We start from the raw sequence: 23,690 nt of genomic DNA, 5'->3' as shown, positions 1-23,690 counted from the left end.
AGGAGTACTAGCAACACACCCTTTAACACACACATTTGTACAGGTAACTACCCTTACTCGTGCACATACTTATAATACAGAATTTTACCCTATCAAGTTTTGTGAGTATATTTATTTGATTGTTAGGTCCTACTTTTCCAAATACTTGCACCAACTGATAAAAATTGTCCACCACTTATTCAAATAGTTTTTATTATAGAATACAACAGAAAAATCATATGGTCCAAGAGATTGCCAAACTCCTATTCTAAAGATTGCATTCTTAACTTCCTATTTATCTATAACAGTTGTTAAAACATTCATAATTTCAGGACTTACAACAGAAAATGGTCAACAAGCTCTTAACCTTAAGTGCGGAGTTCAAATACATTCAAGTAATTATCGTAAAATGACCGTTAGTGTCATTTAATAAATAATTTTTTTATTCCAAAAAAGAAAAGTAAAGGTTATCAAAAATATTATCGTCAAAATTGTTATCCAAAAAAACATGGTTAACAAACTTTCAATCATCCAAAGTGTTGCATATTATTATTACACTATTGTTTATCTCTATTACACTTTCATCATTCAGAATGAAAGAAAAAAAACTGAAACTCTACAACACAACTAACACATAGAAACTATGAGACTCAACATTCAAGAAAAAGTGGCAGAGCAAAAGAAATGCTCAACAATAAGAGGAACAGCCACAGCAATCACAAGAAGAAAGATCAACATTCCAAACAACGCAATCCTAACGTTAGTCACCAAATCACTATAAACATCGAACGGCGCAAGAAACGGGTTAACAACGATGCTTGAACCTGAATCACACATTTCAATTTCATTTCTCCACAATGACCTACAAGCTTGTCTTTCATAACCGGCCACATTGGCTGAATGTATCTCGCATTAGCCCTAAATCGTAAATCCAAATACACCAACCCGCAAGCCTTTCCAATACCATTAACTTTCCATCCATCGATTGTGATAGACACGTTACGAAATTTTGCTTCTTGAGTTGAAGCATCCACAGGTTCGTTGTAAAAAGGCTTCGAAAGAGAGAAAGTTGAGAGGTTTTCTTGACGGTGGAAAAGTGAGAAATGAAGAGAATCATAGTGAACTGTGCTTCCAATAGTGTTGGAGTGTTCTGCAAGAAACTCAACACCCAAGTTGGCTGTGAAGGTTTTTCCATTGGTGACATTAAGAACAGTTGAAGTTGTTGAATGGAGTGTGAAAGAAGGAGTTAGAGGAATGAAGAACAATGCGATCGAACATGCAAGAATCAAGATCATCCATTCACCAAGAATTGCAAAGAGTGCAGTTGCTGTTGCATAAGCTTGATTCAAAGATGAATCATCAAGATCAATGGTGTAAAGAGATGCTTCTTTGTTGTTTTTCATGGTTGAAAGATTTTTTGTGAGAATGAAGTTGTTTCTAGATTAAACAACTCAGTATGAAGATAATGTGAAGTGAATAATTGTTTTTATAACCATTAGGTTATAAAAACAATTATTCACTTCACATTATCTTCATGGGAACCATTCATATACATTGGTACATTATTATTTATTGATAAATAATGAACCATGACATTGATTTAAGTGTATATGGTTATAACCTTTGGCAAAATGGTGCTTAATGAACCATAACATTGATTCAAGTGTATATGAAGATAACCTTTGGTAAAAGAGGGCTTAATGAACCATAGCATTGATTCAAGTCAAATGGGTGCTTTCTCTCATGTGAAGGGTCATATAATGGACTATAAATGCTTGGCATTTGGGAATTAATTTGGACACACAACAAAGACAATAGAAACCAGAATTATGTTGCATTAACAACATAATTCTCCCTCATTCTCTTACTCTAAATCATCCATCAATTCTCTAATGCATGAGTGACTTGTTGGAACCATAAATCTGTAAAATATTGTTAGGAGATACACTTGGTGTGGTTGTGCAATACATGAAGGAACTCATAGTATCCTGAAGGGATTCGCCGGTCATTCCTTATTGCATTCAATATATAGTTATTGGTGGGGTGTGAATCGAACCTAAAGGTTAGTGTGGCAACTCCATGCGCTTTGAATTTTACATGCATAACCATTAAACTTTTCAGGTTTCAAGTGCAGCAGCAACTTCCCAACAATCAAGATATACAACAATCTTTGAAATTTATGTGCACACTTCATCATGTTCATCTTTATCATCTTCTTGGTCAAGTTATTGCAACAGACGCCCAACACTAATTTCAATAAAAAAATAGTTTATAGAACGACTGTGTCCAAATACAAATGCATTGTTCGATGCAAGAATTTTGACGATGTGTGATTCAAATACAACTTCAATATAAACCGCTAAGATGCACGTGGATAATGTATTATCTCATTCCGTAACATGGTCCCTGCGGATCCAATTTAACTTAAACTCACGTGACAAAATTACAAGCAACAAAAATGTGAGCACATGCTCCCTAGCCAACACATTATATTCTAACACACCACCAAAAATGACTTCATATAAAAAAAAAACATGATATCTACACGCTCTTAAATATTAATTTAAAATTTCTATTAATTCAATCAAAGAAAAAGTAAAACCTATATGATTTGAAGGATCATTGTTGCGGACTCCAAGAAGCAACAATTAGCGAAACGTATAGGACTCCTACGAGACCTTAACACCATATATTTACCAAAAACCTTAAGACATTAGGTGTGTGGACCGTCTATTTAGTATATCCAACATTTTCATCATTTTGTAGTCGATGTGGGACTTAAGCACTCGCTTGATTTCCAACAATCTCACATACATTTTATTCAATAAGATAAAGAGTAGTGGTGTGTAAAAACTAAAAAGAGCGTTAGATTATGCTAATATTCCACTTATAATTAATCAATCTTCAATAGCTAACTATGTTTGGCTTCAACTACGTTGCAGTTCTTCCCAATACCCAACAATTTTCCAGTGTTTTTTGTAGAAAAGAAGTCCACATCCAAGTCCCCACAAGAAACACACAATGTCTTTTCCTTGCTTGGCCATATTCCAGCTTCAAATCCAACTCTAACAACCATCTTCACATCAAAATTCACCACCCCCTTATGCAAGAACTTTGCTGAATTCGTCGTTTCCAAGTCAACCTTCATATCTTGTTGCTTATCTTCACCGTAAAGTATCACCACATCGAAATTATTGAGAATCAATTGGATTTTTTTGTTTTGGTTTGTTATGGTCAGTCTCACCTCGAACATGCATGTAAGCTGTGAATTCGATACAATGAAGTTTGAGACAGAAAGTGATGTTACCGCAAAACTAGGGTCGTGAGGATGCATAACAACAGTGCAGGAGCCAGAAAAAAAAAACTTGGTGGGGCACTAAAATTAATTATAATATATAAACACAAATTAAAGTTGTAATCAACATTAAGTACGCAAGTTGAAATGACGGAGTTTGACTAAAAAGTTAGGGTGGATACTTAAATAATTACGTATTTAACAACTACTATAAATTATGATTTTTTTGTACTGAGAGAATTTTCAGTTGACATGACAATATGCTAAGTATAAGCATCACAAAAATCACGTATGCCACTTTTGAAATCGCATAAAACTATAAACGTTGAAAAATTGTTTAAAGATCGCAAAATAGACCTATAATTGAATAATTTAAATTTTGCGGGTGGACGACTACACTACTTTGTGGAAATTTAGATTAACCGAAACCTGTCACCGACACAAAATTAATTGTATAAAATCTCGCAAAGTAGACCTATAATCGTTAATTTTTTAATTTTTCCAGGTGGGCCGTGATCAACCCTAGCCCATGAAGGGCTCCACCACTTCATAACAAACAAGCTATGCCAATGATAGCCATGAAAATGACAAAAATGGATACAACCGTCAAGGTCAGACGCAGGACAAAACCAGATTCCGGCGTCCGATATCTTCTTGTTGGGATATTTGTAGTAGGAGGGTGCTCCATGTTTGTTATTTTGGATTTTGGAAATAAGGTATGGCCTTAATCTTATTAGTGATTAGTGATATGATGCTAGCTATAGTAGCTAGTAACCAATTCAGTTTGGTCTAGTGTTGTTACTATATATCTTTCAAAAGCAGTGCATTAGTATAGGTATTTGTTATGAAGGTGAAGGTAAAGGTGATGCAGTGATCAAAAGTACTATATTATTTTTTAAAGTAGGTCCCTTTAGTATCAACAAAGGATGATTAACTTCTGCTTCTTAATCTGTATGATTAGAAAACAAAATCTTGATATCTTGTGCTTTGCTTCATGGGAACAACTTTTCCTATCATACATCATGAGTTTAGATGTATAGATTTGAAAAAACATAAATTTAGTACCATCCAAAAATACACTTTCAGACAAAGCAATGCAGTCTGAATGTACACTTCCAAAAATATAGACTAAACTGAAATTGTTCCTCAACAACTACAAGAAAAATATTCCCAAATAATCAAAATTACTAATGTAATCTTCAAAATTTTCAGATGTGTTGATCAAATGGAGAGTAAAATGTTCCAAAAAATTGTCTTGAAAAAGTATTAATTTGACCAATATTTCAGATTTTTGAGGATCAAATTAGTACTTTGCATTTTCAGGGGCTAAATAAGATTAGTTCAGATGTTTGCTGAAGACTAGATTTGACCACTGTTAACTATTTCAAGGCACAAAATGTCCATACAATTAAGGATGCTTCAACACCTGAGATGCCTTTGAGAAAATATAGTTCATAATTCACAATTAAAGATTCACATAATTAATAAATTTAATCAACAAATATGCAAGCTCAATCAAGCATACATATAATTCATCTTGTGCAAGTATTCACAACAATCACCAAAAGTTCACCAATGCACATATATACTGATTCACATATTCAAGTAAGGACTCGACTCACCAAGTAATAAGTACATGCAATGTTCTATACTCTTCTAGATGCATGTGGTACCGTAGGATTCTGGAGATAATTTTACCGTTAAAGAATTCGTCGACATAATAATCAACCCGCATTTATGTCTCATAAAAGTTATGTAATAGTGAACCCGTATTTTCAACCCACATATTTACTATATATAAAGAAAAGGGTTAATACCTCTTTTCGTCCCTGTAATATTAGCGAATTCCAGTTTTAATCCTTGTAAAAAAAAAAAAAAAAGATTTTGACCCTGTAATTTCAGATTCTTCCAGTTTTTGTCCCTTATTCCACCACGTCAGTAGAATCTGCATACATGGCACGTAAAATGAGGGACCAAAAGTGGAGGAATTTAAAATTACAGGGACCAAAAGTTGGAGGAATCTGAAATTACAGGGACGTAATTTATGCAGATTTTGTTGACGTGATGAAAGGAGGGACCAAAAGTGGAACAATATGAAATTGGCTTAAACATACTTTTTACCCTTTATGTTTGCAAAAGTTGCAATTTTGGCCCCCTTTTAAAAAAAATGGCAAAAGTGACCCTCCATATTTTCCCCCTTTAGCAAAACCTCAATTTTGACTGGTTACGCTTATGTGGCACTTCACTTGAGTGAGTTTTTTTTTTTTTTTTGGTTACAAAGCTAAGAAAAAGAAAAAACAAGACAGGAAAGAAAAAGGTAAAAACACGCCTAAGCTCTAGGAAACGCAGTTCCCATGGCGTCTAATCTAATCAAAGGAATGAGATCATAAGGTGGGGTTGTATGTCTTGCAAACTCTTCGTTTGAAATTGCACCAAGCTTTACCATGAAATCTGCACATTGGTTTCCTTCTCTATGACAATGTTGTATGGAGAAGTTTGTTGATAATAGCATGTCTTGAATGTCTTGAATTAGTTATGTCACATGTGTAATTTTTAAATTAAAAATAAAAAATAAAAAAGGAATTGGAAGGGGGCACGTGAGAATCCAACCCTTCTTTCTTCATCAATCTCTTCCCTCCTTCATCTTCTTACCCCCACAATTCATCAAACCCAGCAACTTCAAATTCTTTTTTCATAATTTTTTTTTTGACACAAACTCAATATATAAACATAAATTTCTCACAAGAAACATGGATAAATTATCTAAACAACAACGACCATAAAGCTTCATCCAAGTTAACAAGTAAGGTGCTCAAACATAGCTATGTTCATGAAATCATGTAAAAAAGTCTCTTCTTTTAGAGTCAGTTTACTCAATGAAACAAAGTAAACATTTGATGAACACATTCATGAACCCATATCCTGCAAGTTCTGATGCTCTTGATTTTGCAGCTGAAGCCTAAGAAAATAAACGCAGATCCAAAAAATTTGGGGGTGAGGTTTTTGCACAATTTTACCAAAATCAACCTTTAAATACGTTCAAAACTGTCACCAAAAACCCCAAATCAACCGCAAAACGCTTCTCATCCACCACCACAAAACCCCTTTCTCATCCGCAAAACGATTCAAGAAAAAGTGGCAGGGCAAAAGAAATGCTCAACAATAAGAGGAACAGCCACAACAATTACAAGAAGAAAGATCAACATTCCAAACAACGCAATCCGAACGTTAGTCACCAAATCGCTATAAACATCGCACGATGCAAGAAGCGGGTTAACAACGACGCTTGAACCTGAATCACACATTTCAACTTTCATTTCTCCACAATGACCTTCAACCTTGTCTTTCATAACCGGCCACATTGGTTGAATGTATCTCGCATTAGCACTAAATCGTAAGTCCAAATACACCAACCCGCAAGGCTCTCCTTTACCATGAATTTTCCATCCATCAATCGTCATAGACACATTACGAAACTTTGCTTCTTGAGTTGAAGCATGCACAGGTTCGTTGTAAATAGGCTTCGACAGAGAGAAAGTCGAGAGATTTTCTTGACGGTGGAAGAGTGGAAATGAAGAGAGTCATAGTGAATTGTGCTTCCAATAGTGTTGGAGGTTGATGTCAGATATTCTATCCAGAATAAAATATAATAAAAAATAGTAGTTGATAGGTCCATGTATGTGCTTACAAACATACTTCACATACATCAACTTTTTAACTACCATTTTTGTTTATTTTTCATGTAAGAGTGAGTAACTCCCTCTTATTGAAGTGATAGGAGGTTTCCTTAGGCTTTGTTTGCGAGTTGGGTTTTGGAGGGGAATGGAGGGGAAGGAAAGACTTTGTTTGCGAGTTTTAAAAAAACAAGGGAAAGGTTTTGGGGGTTTTTAAGGGCTTCATTTGTCCAATTTTAAAGTTCCCCCAAATTGGGAGGTTTTAGGGGGGGTTAAACATACAAATTGATAATTTTGCACTCATAATAATTTAAAATTTCAATTTTAGACATTACTGAATTATTACAATCTTTTTCAAAAACAACTTATTCAAAAGAACTTATTTATACAAAACAACTTATTACGACCTCATTTTCAAAAACCGCTTATTTAAAACAACTTATTTATACAAAACATGACCTCTTTTTTAAAAACAGCTTAATCAAAACAACTTATTTATGCAAAACAGCTTATTACAACCTCTTTTCAAAAAACAACTTATTCAAAACAACTTATTGATACAAACAGCTTATTACAACCTCTTTTCAAAAAACTACTTATTCAAAACAGCTTATTGATGCAAAACAGCTTATTACAACCTCTTTTCAAAAAAACAACTTATTCAAAACAACTTATTGATGCAAAACAGCTTATTACGACCTCATTTTCAAAAATAGCTTATTTATGCAAAACAGCTTATTGATGCCAAACAGCTTATTACGACCTCTTTTTCTAAAACAGCTTATGCAAAACAGCTCATTAAGATCTCTTTTTCAAAAACAACTTATTCAAAACAACTTATTTATGCAAAACAGCTTATTACAACCTCTTTTTTAAAAACAACTTATTTATCCAAAACAGCTTATTACGACCTCTTTTTAAAAAACAACTTATTCAAAACAACTTATTGATGTAAAACAGCTTATTACAACCTCTTTTCAAAAAACTACTTATTCAAAACAGCTTATTGATGCAAAACAGCTTATTACAACCTCTTTTCAAAAAAACAACTTATTCAAAACAACTTATTGATGCAAAATAGCTTATTACGACCTCATTTTCAAAAACATCTTATTCAAAACATCTTATTTATGCAAAATAGCTTCTTACGACCTCTTTTCAAAAAACAACTTATTCAAAACAGCTTATTGATTCAAAACAACTTATTACAACCTCTTTTCAAAAACCAACTTATTCAAAACAGCTTATTGATGCAAAACAGCTTATTACGACCTCATTTTCAAAAACAGCTTATTTATGCAAAACAGCTTATTGATGCCAAACAGCTTATTACGACCTCTTTTTTCTAAAACAGCTTATGCAAAACAGCTCATTAAGATCTCTTTTTCAAAAACAACTTATTCAAAACAACTTATTTATGCAAAACAGCTTATTACGACCTCTTTTTTAAAAACAACTTATTTATCCAAAACAGCTTATTACGACCTCTTTTCAAAAACAACTTATTTATACAAAACAACTTATTACGATCTCTTTTTCAAAAACAGCTTATTCAAAACAACTTATTTATAAAAAAAAAAAAAAAAAAACTTATTACGACATCATTTTCAAAACCAGCTTTTTTATGCAAAACAACTTATTACGACCTCATTTTCAAAAACAACTTATTACGACCTCTTTTAGAAAAACAACTTATTCAAAACAGCTTATTGATGCAAAACAGCTTATTATGATCTCTTTTTCAAAAACAGCTTATTCAAAACAACTTATTTATAAAAAATAGCTAATTACGACCTCTTTTCAAAAAACAACTTATTTATAAAAAAAACAGCTTATTACGACCTCTTTTCCAAAAACAGCTGATTCAAAATTGTTTATTTATGCAAAACAGCTTGTTACGACCTCTTTTCAAAATACAACTTATTCAAAATAACTTATTTATGCAAAACAGGTTAATATGATCTCTTTTTAAAAAACAACTTATTCAAAACAGCTTATTTATCCAAAACAGCTTATTACGACCTCTTTTCAAAAACAACTTATTTATACAAAACAACTTAGTACGATCTCTTTTTCAAAAACAGGTTATTCAAAACAGATTATTTATGCAAAACAGCTTATTCAAAACAACTTATTTATGCAAAACAACTTATTACGATATGTTTTGAATAAGTTGTTTTTGAAAAAGAGGTCGTAATAAGTTGTTTTGCATAAATAAGTTGTTCTGAATACGTTGTTTTTGAAAAAGAGATCATAATAAGCTGTTTTGCATCAATAAGCTGTTTTGAATAAGTTGTTTTTCTAAAAGAGGTCGTAATAAGTTGTTTTGCATAAATAAGTTGTTTTTGAAAATGAGGTCGTAATAAGCTGTTTTGCATAAAAAAGCTGGTTTTGAAATTGATGTCGTAATAAGTTGTTTTTTTATTTATAAATAAGTTGTTTTGAATAAGCTGTTTTTGAAAAAGAGATCGTAATAAGTTGTTTTGTATAAATAAGTTGTTTTTGAAAAAGAGATCGTACTAAGTTGTTTTGTATAAATAAGCTGTTTTTGAAAAGAGGTCGTAATAAGCTGTTTTGGATAAATAAGCTGTTTTGAATAAGTTGTTTTTTTAAAAAGAGATCATATTAACCTGTTTTGCATAAATAAGTTATTTTGAATAAGTTGTATTTTGAAAAGAGGTCGTAACAAGCTGTTTTGCATAAATAAACAATTTTGAATCAGCTGTTTTTGGAAAAGAGGTCGTAATAAGCTGTTTTTTTATAAATAAGTTGTTTTTTGAAAAGAGGTCGTAATTAGCTATTTTGTATAAATAAGTTGTTTTGAATAAGCTGTTTTTGAAAAAGATGTCGTAATAAGCTGTTTTGCATAAATAAGCTCTTTTGAATAAGTAGTTTTTTTAAAAGAGGTTGTAATAAGCTGTTTTGCATAAATAAGTTGTTTTGAATAAGCTGTTTATTAAAATGAGATCGTAATAAGCTATTTTGTAGAAATAAGCTGTTTTGAATAAGTTGTTTTTGAAAATGATGTTGTAACACCCTGTTTTCCCAACGTAAAAATTTCAAAACATTTATCAGAGTAATTCACATAAACGGAATGTCACACTTCTTTTCTTAAAATCATAAACGGAATAATTAACTAATTATCCTTCAAAATTCAATAACATAATTTTTAATACTTCGCAGCGGAATTTATTCAAACATCTTAAATAACTTTGGCACTAAGGCCTCATCAAAACATCTCATAAAAATCAAATTAACAATTTAGTCATGTAAATTCATAAACATTACGTAAGGAATAGAAAAGCATGCAACAAAGTTCTCATCCCGTTACGTATCAGAGCACCTAAGACACACGTGAGAGATAGTCCACTCACGACAGCAATTTAACAACAACTTAAACTCGATCACCTGCAAGTTACTCATACGAAGAGCAACATTTCCAAGCAGAAGGGGTGAGATTTCACAAACAATAATATCAAACATATAATTCATTAATTATATTTAACAACATAAATAACTTCATATATTAGTAATAATAATCCTTAATGTAATAATTTTTATAACTCAACCAACTTCTGTTTATCATTAACTTCATATTCATCACACTATAAACATCATCATATAGCACATAATAACCAAATCATAACCAACATAGATCATCACATCATAAATATCATCTTTAATACACAACATAATCATCACTTTATGATAATAATCAATCACAACATAATCATCACTTAATAATAATAATCATATACAACTCAACATAATCATCACTTAATTATAATAATCATATATAATACAACATAATCATCATCTCATCATAATATAATAACACATATTCATCATCTTATAATAATAATAATAATAATAATAACACATAAACAACAATGATTAATAAATATTAATACTTCACTTAGTTCTTTATTAACAACTCATTGACAAATGACAGCTCAACGACAACGACAACGCAACTTCTACAACTTATCAACTCGACAACTTGACAATCTTGACAACTCGACAACTTGACTATGCAACTTAGACCTCTTATATGCATGTGGTACCAATACGGAGCATCAAGCCCCTATCGCTATTTGAGTATTATTATACTTCCGGAGCATCAAGCCCCAATCGCTGAATGCTAATGCATGGACTCGACCTCTTAAACATCTTAATTCAACGACCTCTTAAATAGTCCAATAATTTGGAACATCATCACCAACATCTTAATCAACTTAGACCGACTCATGCAGCTTAGTTAAATAACAACAGCAACACATCAGTATACAAAAACAACATGACATAATAATATCAAATGCAAGTCAACAACGTCTCAATTATTCACATATAATTCAAGTAATGCATATATAATTATATCACAATATAACAACATCAAATGGTAATCAACATCTTAAAACATCATATATACATATAACACTTCATCAATCATGAACAATATCGTATTCACAAACATATACATATACATATATTAATTCATCAATCATATTCAATTATTCACTGTGACCTACGTGCAGTAATTTGACCATAACTCAAGTTCTATAAATCATTTTGAAGTCAAACCAACGGAATTAGAAAGCTAACAACCATACCTACAACTTTCGTGTTTACACCTAAGACCAATTCTGTACCAATCAATACCAGTTTTCATTTCAAATTCGGACAAAGTTGTGCTGAAATTCATAAAATTTCACTGTGACCTACGTGCAGTAATTTGACCATAACTCAAGTTCTATAAATAGTTTTGACATCATACCAACGGCATTAGAAAGCCAACATCCATACCTACAACTTTCGTGTTTACACCTAAGACCAGTTCTGTATCAATCAATACCAGTTTTCATTTCAAATTCGGACAAAGTTGTGCTGAAATTCATAAAATTTCACTGTGACCTACGTGCAGTAATTTGACTATAACTCAAGTTCTTTAAATCGTTTTGACGTCAGACCAACAGAATTAGAAAGCTAACATCCATACCTACAACTTTCGTGTTATCACCTAAGACCAATTCTGTACCAATCAATACCAGTTTTCATTTCAAATTCAGGGCAGAGATGAAAAGAAAAATCAGAAAAAGCAACCTATATTATTCAACTTCACTTTCATTCAAAATCATCACAATCATCACTCTTAACCCTAATTCTCAAATTCTCAAAAACTAAACTTACAACATGTTAAATACAATTTTCAGAATCATAGACTCAAGATTATTGAATGTTAGTCCCACCCTTACCTTAGGTTAATCGATCGAACTCTACAAGATTGCTCCTCTTCTCACAAGATTCTTCTCTTTTCTGACTTCTCTCTTCTCTTGGTTTCTCACTTTCTCCCTTTTTCTCCCAAAAACAGTTTGCACGTAATCCTTATTTTCTAATCTAACTCTCCCCTTTTATATAAATCATTAACCTACTTATTTTCTCTTAATTCCAAATATGCCCTACAAGTCTCAATATTCTATTCTAATATATATATATAAAATATTTCTATATTTCTATAACATATATATTTCTACACCAAATAACATATATATTATACTTTTGTCAAAAAAAAAAATATATATATTATACTAATAAATATCAACATATAACTTAACAATATATCACTCATCTAATTTCTAAAACAGCCCCCACAACTTAATCTTATTTTATTTTCAAATCCTATTCCATTAAATAATAAAATAATCCACTTAATAAATCACATAATCATATAAATATATCCTAAACTTATTAAAACAATCAAATAATTCAAAGAGGGCGTTACAAATGTCGTAATAAGCTGTTTGTATAAATAAGTTGTTTTGAATAAACGGTTTTTGAAAAAGATGTCGTAATAAGCTGTTTTGAATAAATAAGCTGTTTTTGAAAAAAGAGATCGTAATAAGTTGTTTTGCATAAATAAGTTGTTTTGAATAAGTTGTATTTTAAAAAAAAGATCGTAATAATTTGTTTTTCAGGAGATAAGTTGTTTTTTAAAAAGAGACCGTAATAAGTTGTTTTGTATAAATAAGTTGTTTTTTATAAAGTGATTGTAATAAGTTTTTTTTATTCTATAAATAATTTATTTTAATGAGATAAGCTCTTTTGAATAAATTAGAAGATAAATTACAAAGTATAACACAATGTATTAATTTTAAGAGAAAAAGGGTAAAATAGTAAAATTATAACATAAGTCATTCATCTCCTTTCCTTGGTGGGGTGTTTTAACTCCCAAACAAGGGGAAGGTTTTCCCTCCTTTCTCCCTTCCCTCCCTTTCCTTTCCTTCCCCTCCTTAGCCTTTCTTTTCCTTCCCCTCAAAACTCGCAAACAAAGCATTGGATTATGTTCTATTTTGGATTTTCAACCCATCAGGGCAGGGGCGGATCTTGATCAAAATATTAGGGGGAGCCGCAAATATTAACTAAAAGGTCAAATGTATTTAAAGGTTTTTAAGTTTTTCATTTTTTCCAAAGTCGTCCTTTAAGTTTCAAAAGTCCCAAACAAATCCTTTAAGTTTCAAAAGTCCCAAACAAATTATTTTAGTTTTTGAATCGTTTCAAACAAATCCTTTTAGAGGATGATGGTGATGATTTAGATGATAGCAACAAAGAGCATTATCCACCATTTGTCATGCCTAAAAAATGACTAATTTTAAGTGGGTGTTAGGAGCCAAATTTGGTAGCAAAGATGAGTTCAAGGAAGCAATTACCAACTATGTTATCTACAATAGGACTTGTTTGAAACGATTCAAAAACTAAAAGGACTCGTTTGAGACTTTTGAAACTTAAAGGACGACTTTGGGAAAAATGAAAAACTTAAAGGACTTTTAGATGCATTTGACCTAACTAAAATGTTATAATTAAAATTCATAAGAGATTTATATACTTTTTTTCTGAAAGAAAAAAAAAAAGTAAAATATCTATTAAAGGAGAGGGTTTTCTTGTAAAAAAAAAAGTAATAATGTAGGCTTTTAAAACCATTTGTTGCACTTAGCATATTGTGAGCTTTTAGAACCAGTGCTCTTTCAAATAAGGCTAAAATATGATTTTTGTCCCTGCAAATATGTCTCGTTTTGGTTTTAGTCCCTGCAAAAAAAATTTGTTGTTTTTGGTCCCTGCAAATATGTCTCATTTTGGTTTTGGTCCCTAGCTCCACTTTTGTGATAATTTGCACACGTGTCACATGATGACTTAACCATTTATTAGAGAAATAGTCCCTGCAAAATCTTTTGATTTTGAAAAAGGTCCCTGCAAAATATTTTGTTTTTGGAAATAGTCCCTGCAGGGACTATTTCCAAAAAACAAAATATTTTGCAGGGACCAAAAACAACAAAATTTTTTTGCAGGGACTAAAACCAAAACGAGACATATTTGCAGGGACCAAAACCATATTTTAGCCTCCAAATAATAATGATAAGAGAATTAATTTACCCACATCCACTTTTACTAATACTACTATTTACTACTACTAGTTTATAACTATTAGCTATCTGAGAAGGGTGAAAAGAAGTTCTATCGTTTTCTTCACCCCTTCTCCAAACCCTTAAACCTTTCTCAATCAATTTTTATATCAAGTTTCTCAATCAAATTGAATATACAATAATTTCTCAATCAATTTTCCCCATTTTCCATTATCATCATCTTCTGCCCCACTTTTGTTTCTTCTGTTCAGTCCAATTATCTTACACCCCCTGACCCCTTTCGTCTTCTTCAGATGGTTATGTTCTCCAACCCCATCTCTAATTCAAATCTTAACTGGGCTTTCCAGAACACTAAAGGTATCACTGTATTCTTTCTAATCAAAGGCAATGGAATTTCAAAAGAGAGAAAACAGGAGAGTTAAAGGAAGGAAAGGAATTGAGATTCGAATCTGCGGCGACATGGATATGAAAATTTGAGATCATTGGCCGAAAGATTCTGTGTGGATGGTTAATGAAATGAACATATGGGGGTGCCATGAGGGAGAAGTGTTCAGCCATGGAAGATGAGCTCTGCACTAGCACTATATATAAATAAAATAAAATAAAGTGGGGGGTGCCGTGGCTACCCTCCGCTCCCAAAAAGATCCGCCACTGCATCAGGGTTTTGTTATATTTCCATTTATTAACGGTTATAGCTTAAGAAGAAACTTTTATTCATTCAATAATATTTTATATTTTATAGAGTCATTCAATAATATTTTATAGAGTTTTCTCAATTTCCGGTGGATTCTGAAATCCTATTTTTACAAGTTTGTCGCATGCAAACTTTTTTCTTTTCAATCTAGGTTTAGTGCTCTCTAGCTTACGCTTCTGAGTGCATCATGAAGTACCCAAACTTCACAACTATAAATGGTAATAACTAATTTCCAATAAAAAAAACTAATAACTTAAATTACATTTTACTATTTTTTACGGGATTGAATAGTCATGACCCGGAGCATTAAGGAGAATGTTAAATGTGGCCCGGAGCAATGGTTAAGCAAGCAAAACTCTTACAAAGCAATTCAACTGGTTATGACCTACAGTAGTGAAGATTTTTATTTTCTCACCTAACATTTTTATTTCCATATAGAAGAAACTTCAGCAGCTATTAAGTAAAAATCCAGAGAGCATTATTGGTGGTGGGACTGTCAATTTCATTTGATTGTTTCCACAAAACTTCCATAAAGATCATTCATTGTTGACTTCACATGTTGACGCATAACTTTTTCTAACACTTCACTTAACAATCCTTATTGTTAATCATCTTGCTTCATTTGATAGTCATGTTGCTTCATTTGCTATCACACTCATTATTCTATTATAGTAGCAGATAGTCAAGTGGCTATTTGGTGTATAAACAAATATCTAACTAATGTCACCAATTTTAAAAGCATGTGCATGAGAAATGTTAAAGATACAAATAGTATTATTTATACCAAGAGACATAAATTTTTACCTTTTTTTTACCTTTCTTTAGCTAAAGTTACTTTACAGAAGTACGAAATGGCAAGGAAAATTCCCACTTGGTAAAAGTTGTTAAGAATCATGGAATCATAGGGAGAAAAGTCATAGATGTAAGCAAGATAGCAAGCATAAGAGTACTCATGAGGGAGATACTCAAAGTAACTCATTGTAGAAATGAATAGATTGATAAAAGATGATGAATGAGTACAATAGTTTTCCTATATATAGAGATTAGTTTGAGTAACTAACTCTAACTAACTTCTAACTAAGCTACTAACTCTAGTTTAGCTATCAACTAACTATAGTTGATTACTAACTCTAGTCTAACTACCTTAACTAACTTCACATAACTTCCGGCTATTTTAACAAAAGTGTAGAACCAAATAAAATCAGAGGGTCCTACTAATAGTACAATGAAAACATGAAGAAATTGCCAAGAAGATGTGGCATTACAATGTTATTTACTGTGTGATTGGTCCACACGGCTATAGAAAGTAGTTCAGGAAGTTGTTACATACTGAAGACTCCACATCACATACCACAAAAACTTAAACTCATATTCTGCATTCTCAAACTCTTTTTTCATCCAGTTTCTCTCAATTTTCATGGCTAGGCAATCACCTTCCTCATCCTCTTCATTTTCCTATCGATTCACTTACCAAGTGTTCCTCAGCTTCAGGGGCAGTGACACTCGTAACGGTTTTACTGGGCATCTCTACAAAGCTCTTACTGACAAGGGAATCCACACCTTCATTGATGACCGTGAGCTGCAAAGTGGGGATGAAATCAAACCATCACTCGACAATGCCATTCAAGAGTCTAGGATCTTTATTCCTGTGTTTTCTATCAACTATGCCTCTTCTTCATTTTGTTTGGACGAACTTGTCCGCATCATTCACTGCTACAAGACAAAGGGTCGTCTCGTTTTTCCTGTTTTCTATGGCGTGGATCCTACTCACATACGACATCAAACTGGAAGTTATGGTGAACATCTCACTAAGCACAGAAAGAATTTCCAAAATAACAAGAAAAACATGGAGCGGTTGCATCAATGGAAGTTGGCTCTGACCGAAGCTGCTAACTTGTCCGGCTACCATTCTAGTCCTGGGTACTCCTCTTCACTTAATTCATGTTTTCCTTTTTGCATTTTATTTATTTAATTTTTATTCCTCAATGATACCATCTTAAAGCCTAAATTCGAAACACCTTTTTATTTACATTTTTAAACAAGTATTAGTTATTTATAAGTCAAAATAGTTAGAAATGTATGATATATTATGAGTAAATGGATGTGACTGTGATGTTGTTACACACTGATTTATCTTATTGGACATGAATAGATATGAATACAAGTTTATTGGAAAGATAGTCAAATATGTCTCCAACAAGATCAGTCGTCAGCCCTTACATGCTGCCAGTTACCCTGTTGGGTTGCAGTCTCGAGTACAACAAGTGAAATCGCTTCTTGATAAAGGATCTGATGGTGGAGTCCGCATGATAGGACTTTATGGTATTGGAGGCATGGGAAAATCAACACTTGCAAAATCAATTAATAATTGTATTGCTGATCAATTTGAATGCTCATGTTTTCTTGAAAATGTGAGAGAAAATTCATCTTCAAATCAATTGAAACATCTCCAGGAGGAACTCCTTTTAAAAACACTTTCACTGAAAATTAAGTTAGGAGGTGTTAGTGAGGGAATTCCTTATATAAAGGAAAGGCTACATACAAAGAAGATTCTTTTGATTCTCGATGATGTGGACAATTTGGAACCACTGCATGCTTTGGCTGGAGGACGTGATTGGTTCGGTTGTGGAAGCAGAGTTATCATTACCACTCGTAACAAACACTTACTAAGCAATCATGAGATAGAAATTATGCATGAAGTAAAAGGGATGTCTACGGAAAATGCTCTTGAATTGTTGAGGTGGATGGCTTTTAAAATTTACAAAGTTCCTTCAAGTTATGAAGAGATTTTAAACCGTGCAGTTGCGTATGCTTCTGGCCTTCCATTAGCTATAGAAGTCGTGGGTTCCAACTTGTTTGGAAAGAGTATTGCAGAATGTGAATCTACATTAGATAAGTATGAAAGAATTCCACATGAAGATATCCAAAAGATACTTAAAGTAAGTTTTGATGCTTTGGACGAAGAACAACAAAGTGTCTTTTTGGATATTGCTTGTTTGTTCAAAGGATGTAGATTGGCAGAAGTCGAAGAGATACTTCAAAGTCATTATGGTTATTGCATAAAGAGCCACATTCGAGGGTTGGTTGATAAGTCTCTCATAAAGAGCAACTTTAATAAAGTGACATTACATGACTTGCTAGAGGTCATGGGTAAAGAAATCGTCCGGAAAGAATCACCTAAACAGCGTGAAAAGCGTAGTAGGTTGTGGTGTCGCAATGACATAGTTCATATTTTACAGGAAAACAAAGTAAGATTGATATCTATGAACAAATATTTATTTTACCCTTAATTACATTTACATGTTCTCAATATTTTATTTGTATTGTGGTTGATTCATTTTTATGTTTTTTCTCTGTTAAAAGGGAACAAGTAAAATTGAGATGATATATCTGAATTCTCCCTCAATGGATCTGGTAATAGACTGGAATGGAAAGGCCTTCAAGAAGATGACAAATCTCAAAACACTTATTATTGAAAATGTCTCTTTTTCTAAAGATCCCAAGTATCTTCCATGCAGTTTGAGAGTATTGAAATTGAATGGATGTTCTTCAGAGTCTCTATCATCTATTATTTTCTGCAAGGCAAGTGAAATAATTTCATTTTCTAATTGTATATATTTATAAATTCACAATGATTTTCTTTCTGTCAAGAAAATAATATCACTATGAGAGTATAGTGTTTGATTTTTAATTTATTTGTTTGTTTCTTCTTTGTGTTTATGCAGAGGTTTGAGGATATGAAAGTCTTGACATTGGACAATTGTCAATATTTAACCCATATACCCAATGTCTCAGGTCTTCCTAATTTAGAAAAATTCTCGTTTCAATTTTGTAGGAATTTAATTGCAATTCACGATTCGATTGGGAACCTAAATAAACTTGAAATCATAAATGCATGGGGATGCAGGAAGCTTGAGAGTTTTCCACCCTTATGGCTGCCCTCTCTTAAGGAATTGGACGTCTCTTATTGTAAGAGACTCAAGTGTTTTCCAGAACTATTATGTAAGATGACAAATACAAAAGAGATTGGAATGTGTATAACTTCCACAAGAGAATTGCCATTTTCATTTCAAAATCTCCACTTATCATTATTGGCATGTAAAATGCTCAGGTTCCCAAAACATAATGAGAAAATGTATTCTATAATGTTTTCAAATGTGGAAACTCTTCATCTCGATGCTTACTATCTCCCATATGAATGTCTCCAAATAGTTCTCAAGTCGTGTGTTAATGTGAAATTTCTAAGCTTATCCCGTTGCAATTTCAAAATTCTTCCCGAGTACCTTAATGAATGTCACCTTATGAGGACCCTCGTATTGAATTTCAACGACCATCTAGAGGAAATTAGAGGGTTTCCACCGAATCTCAAATATCTTGAAGCAATAGGATGTAAATCATTGAGTTCCTCAAGTAGAAGAATGTTATTGAGTCAGGTTTGTTGTTGTTTTTTCTTGCAATAGTATTTGATATGTAGTATTTCACATATAATCAACAATGTGTAATATATATCTTATGCTAAACTAACAGCAATTACATGAGGCTGGGTGCACCAATATTTGTTTCCCAAACGGAACAGAGGGGATTAGGATTCCAGATTGGTTCGAGCATCAAAGCAGGGGTCAATCAATTTCTTTCTGGTTCCGTAAAAAGATCCCTTCTATAACTTCTATTATTATTCTTCCGGATGTTCAATATATTTCTTTCAGATTTAATTTTTTTGTCAATGGTTATGAATGTACAGTTCCAAAACACGAATTTAAATTGCCGTATTTTTTGGGACATACATATTTGTTTGATATGAATTTGGAAGAAAATATTGAACTCTGTAATATAGTTCACATAGCACTTTTAAAAAATGAATGGATCTATGTGGAGTTTAAGGTTCAGTTTAGTAGGATGCCTGCGGATGTGGTTCAAAGGTTAAGAAGTACAGAAATGGGAATCCACGTGTTGAAGGAGAAAAACAACACGAATGAGGATGTGATATTCATTAATCCTTATAGTAGAAAGAGAAAATTAGATGAATATCTCAATGCTTCATTATCACAATTTCATCCTTCGCTGAAAAAGCATAGATTTGTGGAAGTGGGAGTTTCAGAGACAGAAATTTTGCAGCAGCAACATCTAGCTTTAGTGTCAGGCATGCGGAACTTGGTGCTTACTGAAACAATAGAAAAGGAACACCATGGCTAGATATATTCCTTGGTCCAGGTACATCATTGTCATTATTATCTTTATAAACCAATTAATTGTCTCTACCTGAAAGAGTTTTTCAAATGATGAGACATGATTTAAGATTCTGTCGAAAATGCTTTGTAGACACACACTTCTGATCCAGGGCATCCAATACCGACACATGTGATTTTCTCGCTATTGGTGTTGACAAATCAGTGTCGAGTCTGGTGTCCGTGTCTGTGTCGGTATTTCATAGGAAGCATGTTTTTTTCCAGCTCGATTGATGGAAATTTTAGAAATTATAACTTAACATTGTTACGCATAATTTTTACCAATTTTGTTTTGTTTTGTTTTTCTCCTTGCTCTATTGGTTCAGAATGTCGAAATAAAGGTTCTCAGAGTTTGCAACTGCTTAAAGTTCAATAAGTAGACCATCTTATTGTAAATTTTAGACATTTGATGTTGAAAGTCTTCATGAGTTATTGTAAAGATTAAGAAAATCTAGGCTTGTTCTCCCCTTCTATTTATGTACTTATTGTTCTATATGGATTGAATGCATCTTTTGAGTGAAAAAGTTAATAGCCTTTAAACACAGTAAATTTATTGGTTAATGAAAAAGTTTTTGAATATTATTGGATGAAGTTAAATTTACTATTAATCTCATTAATTATGATTCAGATTGGATTTGGAATAGTTTAATCACTTTTCACGGGGGTTTCTGATAGGAAGTGACATCTATTATATCTTAATGCATTTAATCATGTATCTATCCCAATGTCATATGATTGGCATTGAAACAATACTGATAAAAATTTGACTATCTTAAATGCAGCATAAATGTATATTGTGTTAGTTATCACATCTGTTATAACTTGATTTTTTGTTCAACTATTTCATAAGGATGCTTCAGACACATCAGAAGAAACCAGGTCTGAAGAAAGTATGGGAATCCATCTGTCAGTGCCTCCAGATGTATCCCTTCAGTCCCGAACTTCTAAAAGGTGCAGTGGACGTTTGCCACTTTCACGCAGCGTCTAATAAATTATGGCGGATCCTAGATGAATGTTGTTGCAAGTAAGATCCTTATACTTTGAAAGTATAAATGGTTTTAATCATAATCTCAATGAAAGATCTTTTGAATACAAATGTTGGTTGATAAATATGTTAGAAAGAAGCCTTAATTTTATCATTGGTTGTTAATGTAAATGTGTATCTTTTGTCCAAAACAACTTTTCTCTAACCAAAACTAAGCATTCACAGGAAACCATCTTTAGTCATCATGCGACAAGTCTACAGGTCGCTCGCACTGCAGAATCCATTGGTTGTTCGAACGGGAAGTGAGTATTGATATGCTTTGCACCTCAGAATCTCCAAACTCGCTCGCATTGGAGAGTTTTGAGAAATTCAATCTTAGTAGACAAATTGGAATCCACTGTGTTCAAGAAGAAAAGCAGCATAGAGCAGGATGTGATATTCACCAATCCTTATAGAAACAGAAAATCAGATGAATATCAGAGCTTGTAAGTTTCTGAGACAGAAGTTCTGTTTTCCACATCTGGCAGAAAAGCTATTTATCGAACAAAGAAACGAAAGTATTCTTGTGTTTCGTCAAAGTTCGGGTTTGTAATTAATAGCAAGTCTCTTTTTTATCCATCTTGGTATAGTTTTTTAAAACAATGTACTAGTCATGTATGTATGATTAAATTGCTTTTAAGAATACAAGAGTATGTACATATTTTCATATCGACAGATGATGTTAAAACATTCATAATTTCAGGACTCACAACAGAAAATGGTCAACAAGCTCTTAACCTTAAGTGCGGAGTTCAAATACATTCAAGTAATGATCGTAAAATGACCGTTAGTGTCACTTTAATAAATAATTTTTTTATTCCAAAAAACAAGAGTAAAGGTTATCAAAATTGTTAACCCTGTTTTTGAGCTCCATTTTATTATTATCTATCTAAATTATTGCAATCAAAGATTTAACTTTTAGGTCTCTTGATGCTTCCATTAGTAGATACCTCCATTCAGAAGAATGAAATTCTATTCTGTAGTTCTAATTCAGCAGAATCTTGAAAAACAATATAACACAAATATCCATAGAAACAATAATAATTAAAGAAAAGAAAAAGGGCTATTGGATTGATAAAGAAAAAAATGTAAAAGGGAAGAAAGTGGCATTGCATTATTACATTTTGAACAAATACAAACTTTCAATCATCCAAAGTGTTGCATATTATTATTACACTATTGTTTATCTCTATTACACTTTCATCATTCAGAAAGAAAGAAAAGAACTGAAACTCTACAACACAACTAACACATGGAATTGAAATCCATCAAGAATGAAAGAAACCATATTTACAATTCCTATAGAAGAAGAAAAAACTGAGACTCAAGAAAAAATGGCAGAACAAAAGAAATGCTCAACAATAAGAGGAACAGCCACAGCAATCACAAGAAGAAAGATCAACATTCCAAACAACGCAATCCTAACGTTAGTCACCAAATCACTATAAACATCGCACGACGCAAGAAACGGGTTAACAACGACGCTTGAACCTAAATCACACATTTCAACTTTCATTTCTCCACAATGACCTACAAGCTTGTCTTTCATAACCGGCCACATTGGTTGAATGTATCTCGCATTAGCAGTAAATCGTAAATCCAAATACACCAACCCGCAAGCCTCTCCAAATCCATGAACTTTCCATCCATCGATCATCATAGACACGTTACGAAACTTTGCTTCTTGAGTTGAAGCATCCACAGGTTTGTTGTAAAAAGGCTTCGAAATAGAGAAAGTTGAGAGGTTTTCTTGACGGTGAAAGAGTGATAGATGAAGAGAGTCATAGTGAATTGTGCTTCCAATAGTGTTGGAGTGTTCCGCAAGAAACTCGACACCTAAGTTGGCTGTGAAGGTTTTTCCATTGGTGACATTAAGAACAGTTGAAGTTGTTGAATGGAGTGTGAAAGAAGGAGTTAGAGGAACGAAGAACAATGCGATTGAACATGTGAGAATCAAGATCATCCATTCACCAAGAATTGCAAAGAGTGTAGTTGCTGTTGCATAAGCTTGATTCAAAGATGAATCATCAAGATCAATGGTGTAAAGAGATTGTTCTTTGTTGTTCTTCATGATTGAAAGATTTTTTGTGAGAATGTGAGAAAGAGAAGATATAACAGAATTGAAAGAAGTTGTTTCAAGATTAAACAACTCAGTATGAATATAATGTGAAGTGAATAATGCCTTTTATAAGCAGTAGGTTCCAAATACTAACATATTCTATTAGTTTTTTTCATAAGGTTAAATTAAAATTTCCATTTTAATTTATGTTTACAGTTACTGGGATTGTTACAGTTACTAACTACTTAAGTAGTTTTCTGTTATGATGTTTCAGATATAGTTGAACAGCATAACAGAAATTTGTTGGTTAGTTGAGTGGGGGATA

General features: G+C 32.5%; 1 protein-coding gene across 4 annotated transcripts in view; it reads left to right on the top strand.

Moving 5' to 3' along the window:
- LOC25492222 (disease resistance protein RUN1) overlaps nt 1–21,979 on the top strand; it is a 29,266-nt gene extending 7,287 nt beyond the window's left edge. Inside the window, exons 1-7 of one of the 4 annotated variants that reach the window (XM_039833196.1) lie at nt 16,379–16,977; nt 17,210–18,305; nt 18,421–18,639; nt 18,783–19,490; nt 19,585–20,268; nt 21,133–21,306; nt 21,493–21,979. In XM_039833196.1, the coding sequence (XP_039689130.1) occupies nt 16,475–16,977; nt 17,210–18,305; nt 18,421–18,639; nt 18,783–19,490; nt 19,585–20,250 (3,192 nt within the window). In that variant the 5' untranslated portion in view covers nt 16,379–16,474 and the 3' untranslated portion in view covers nt 20,251–20,268; nt 21,133–21,306; nt 21,493–21,979. Of the gene's footprint in view, nt 1–16,378; nt 16,978–17,209; nt 18,306–18,420; nt 18,640–18,782; nt 19,491–19,584; nt 20,760–21,132; nt 21,307–21,492 lie in introns of those variants that run through there. The other 3 variants (XM_039833198.1, XM_039833195.1, XM_039833197.1) reach the window with 3 other exon arrangements.
- The last annotated feature ends 1,711 nt before the right edge of the window (nt 21,980–23,690 follow it).

The sequence above is a fragment of the Medicago truncatula genome, chromosome 4, assembly GCF_003473485.1.
Source record: "Medicago truncatula cultivar Jemalong A17 chromosome 4, MtrunA17r5.0-ANR, whole genome shotgun sequence".
NCBI classification, from domain to species: Eukaryota; Viridiplantae; Streptophyta; class Magnoliopsida; order Fabales; family Fabaceae; genus Medicago; species Medicago truncatula.
Note: the sequence above shows the minus strand (reverse complement) of the source record. Positions and strands in the feature narration are given on the sequence as shown.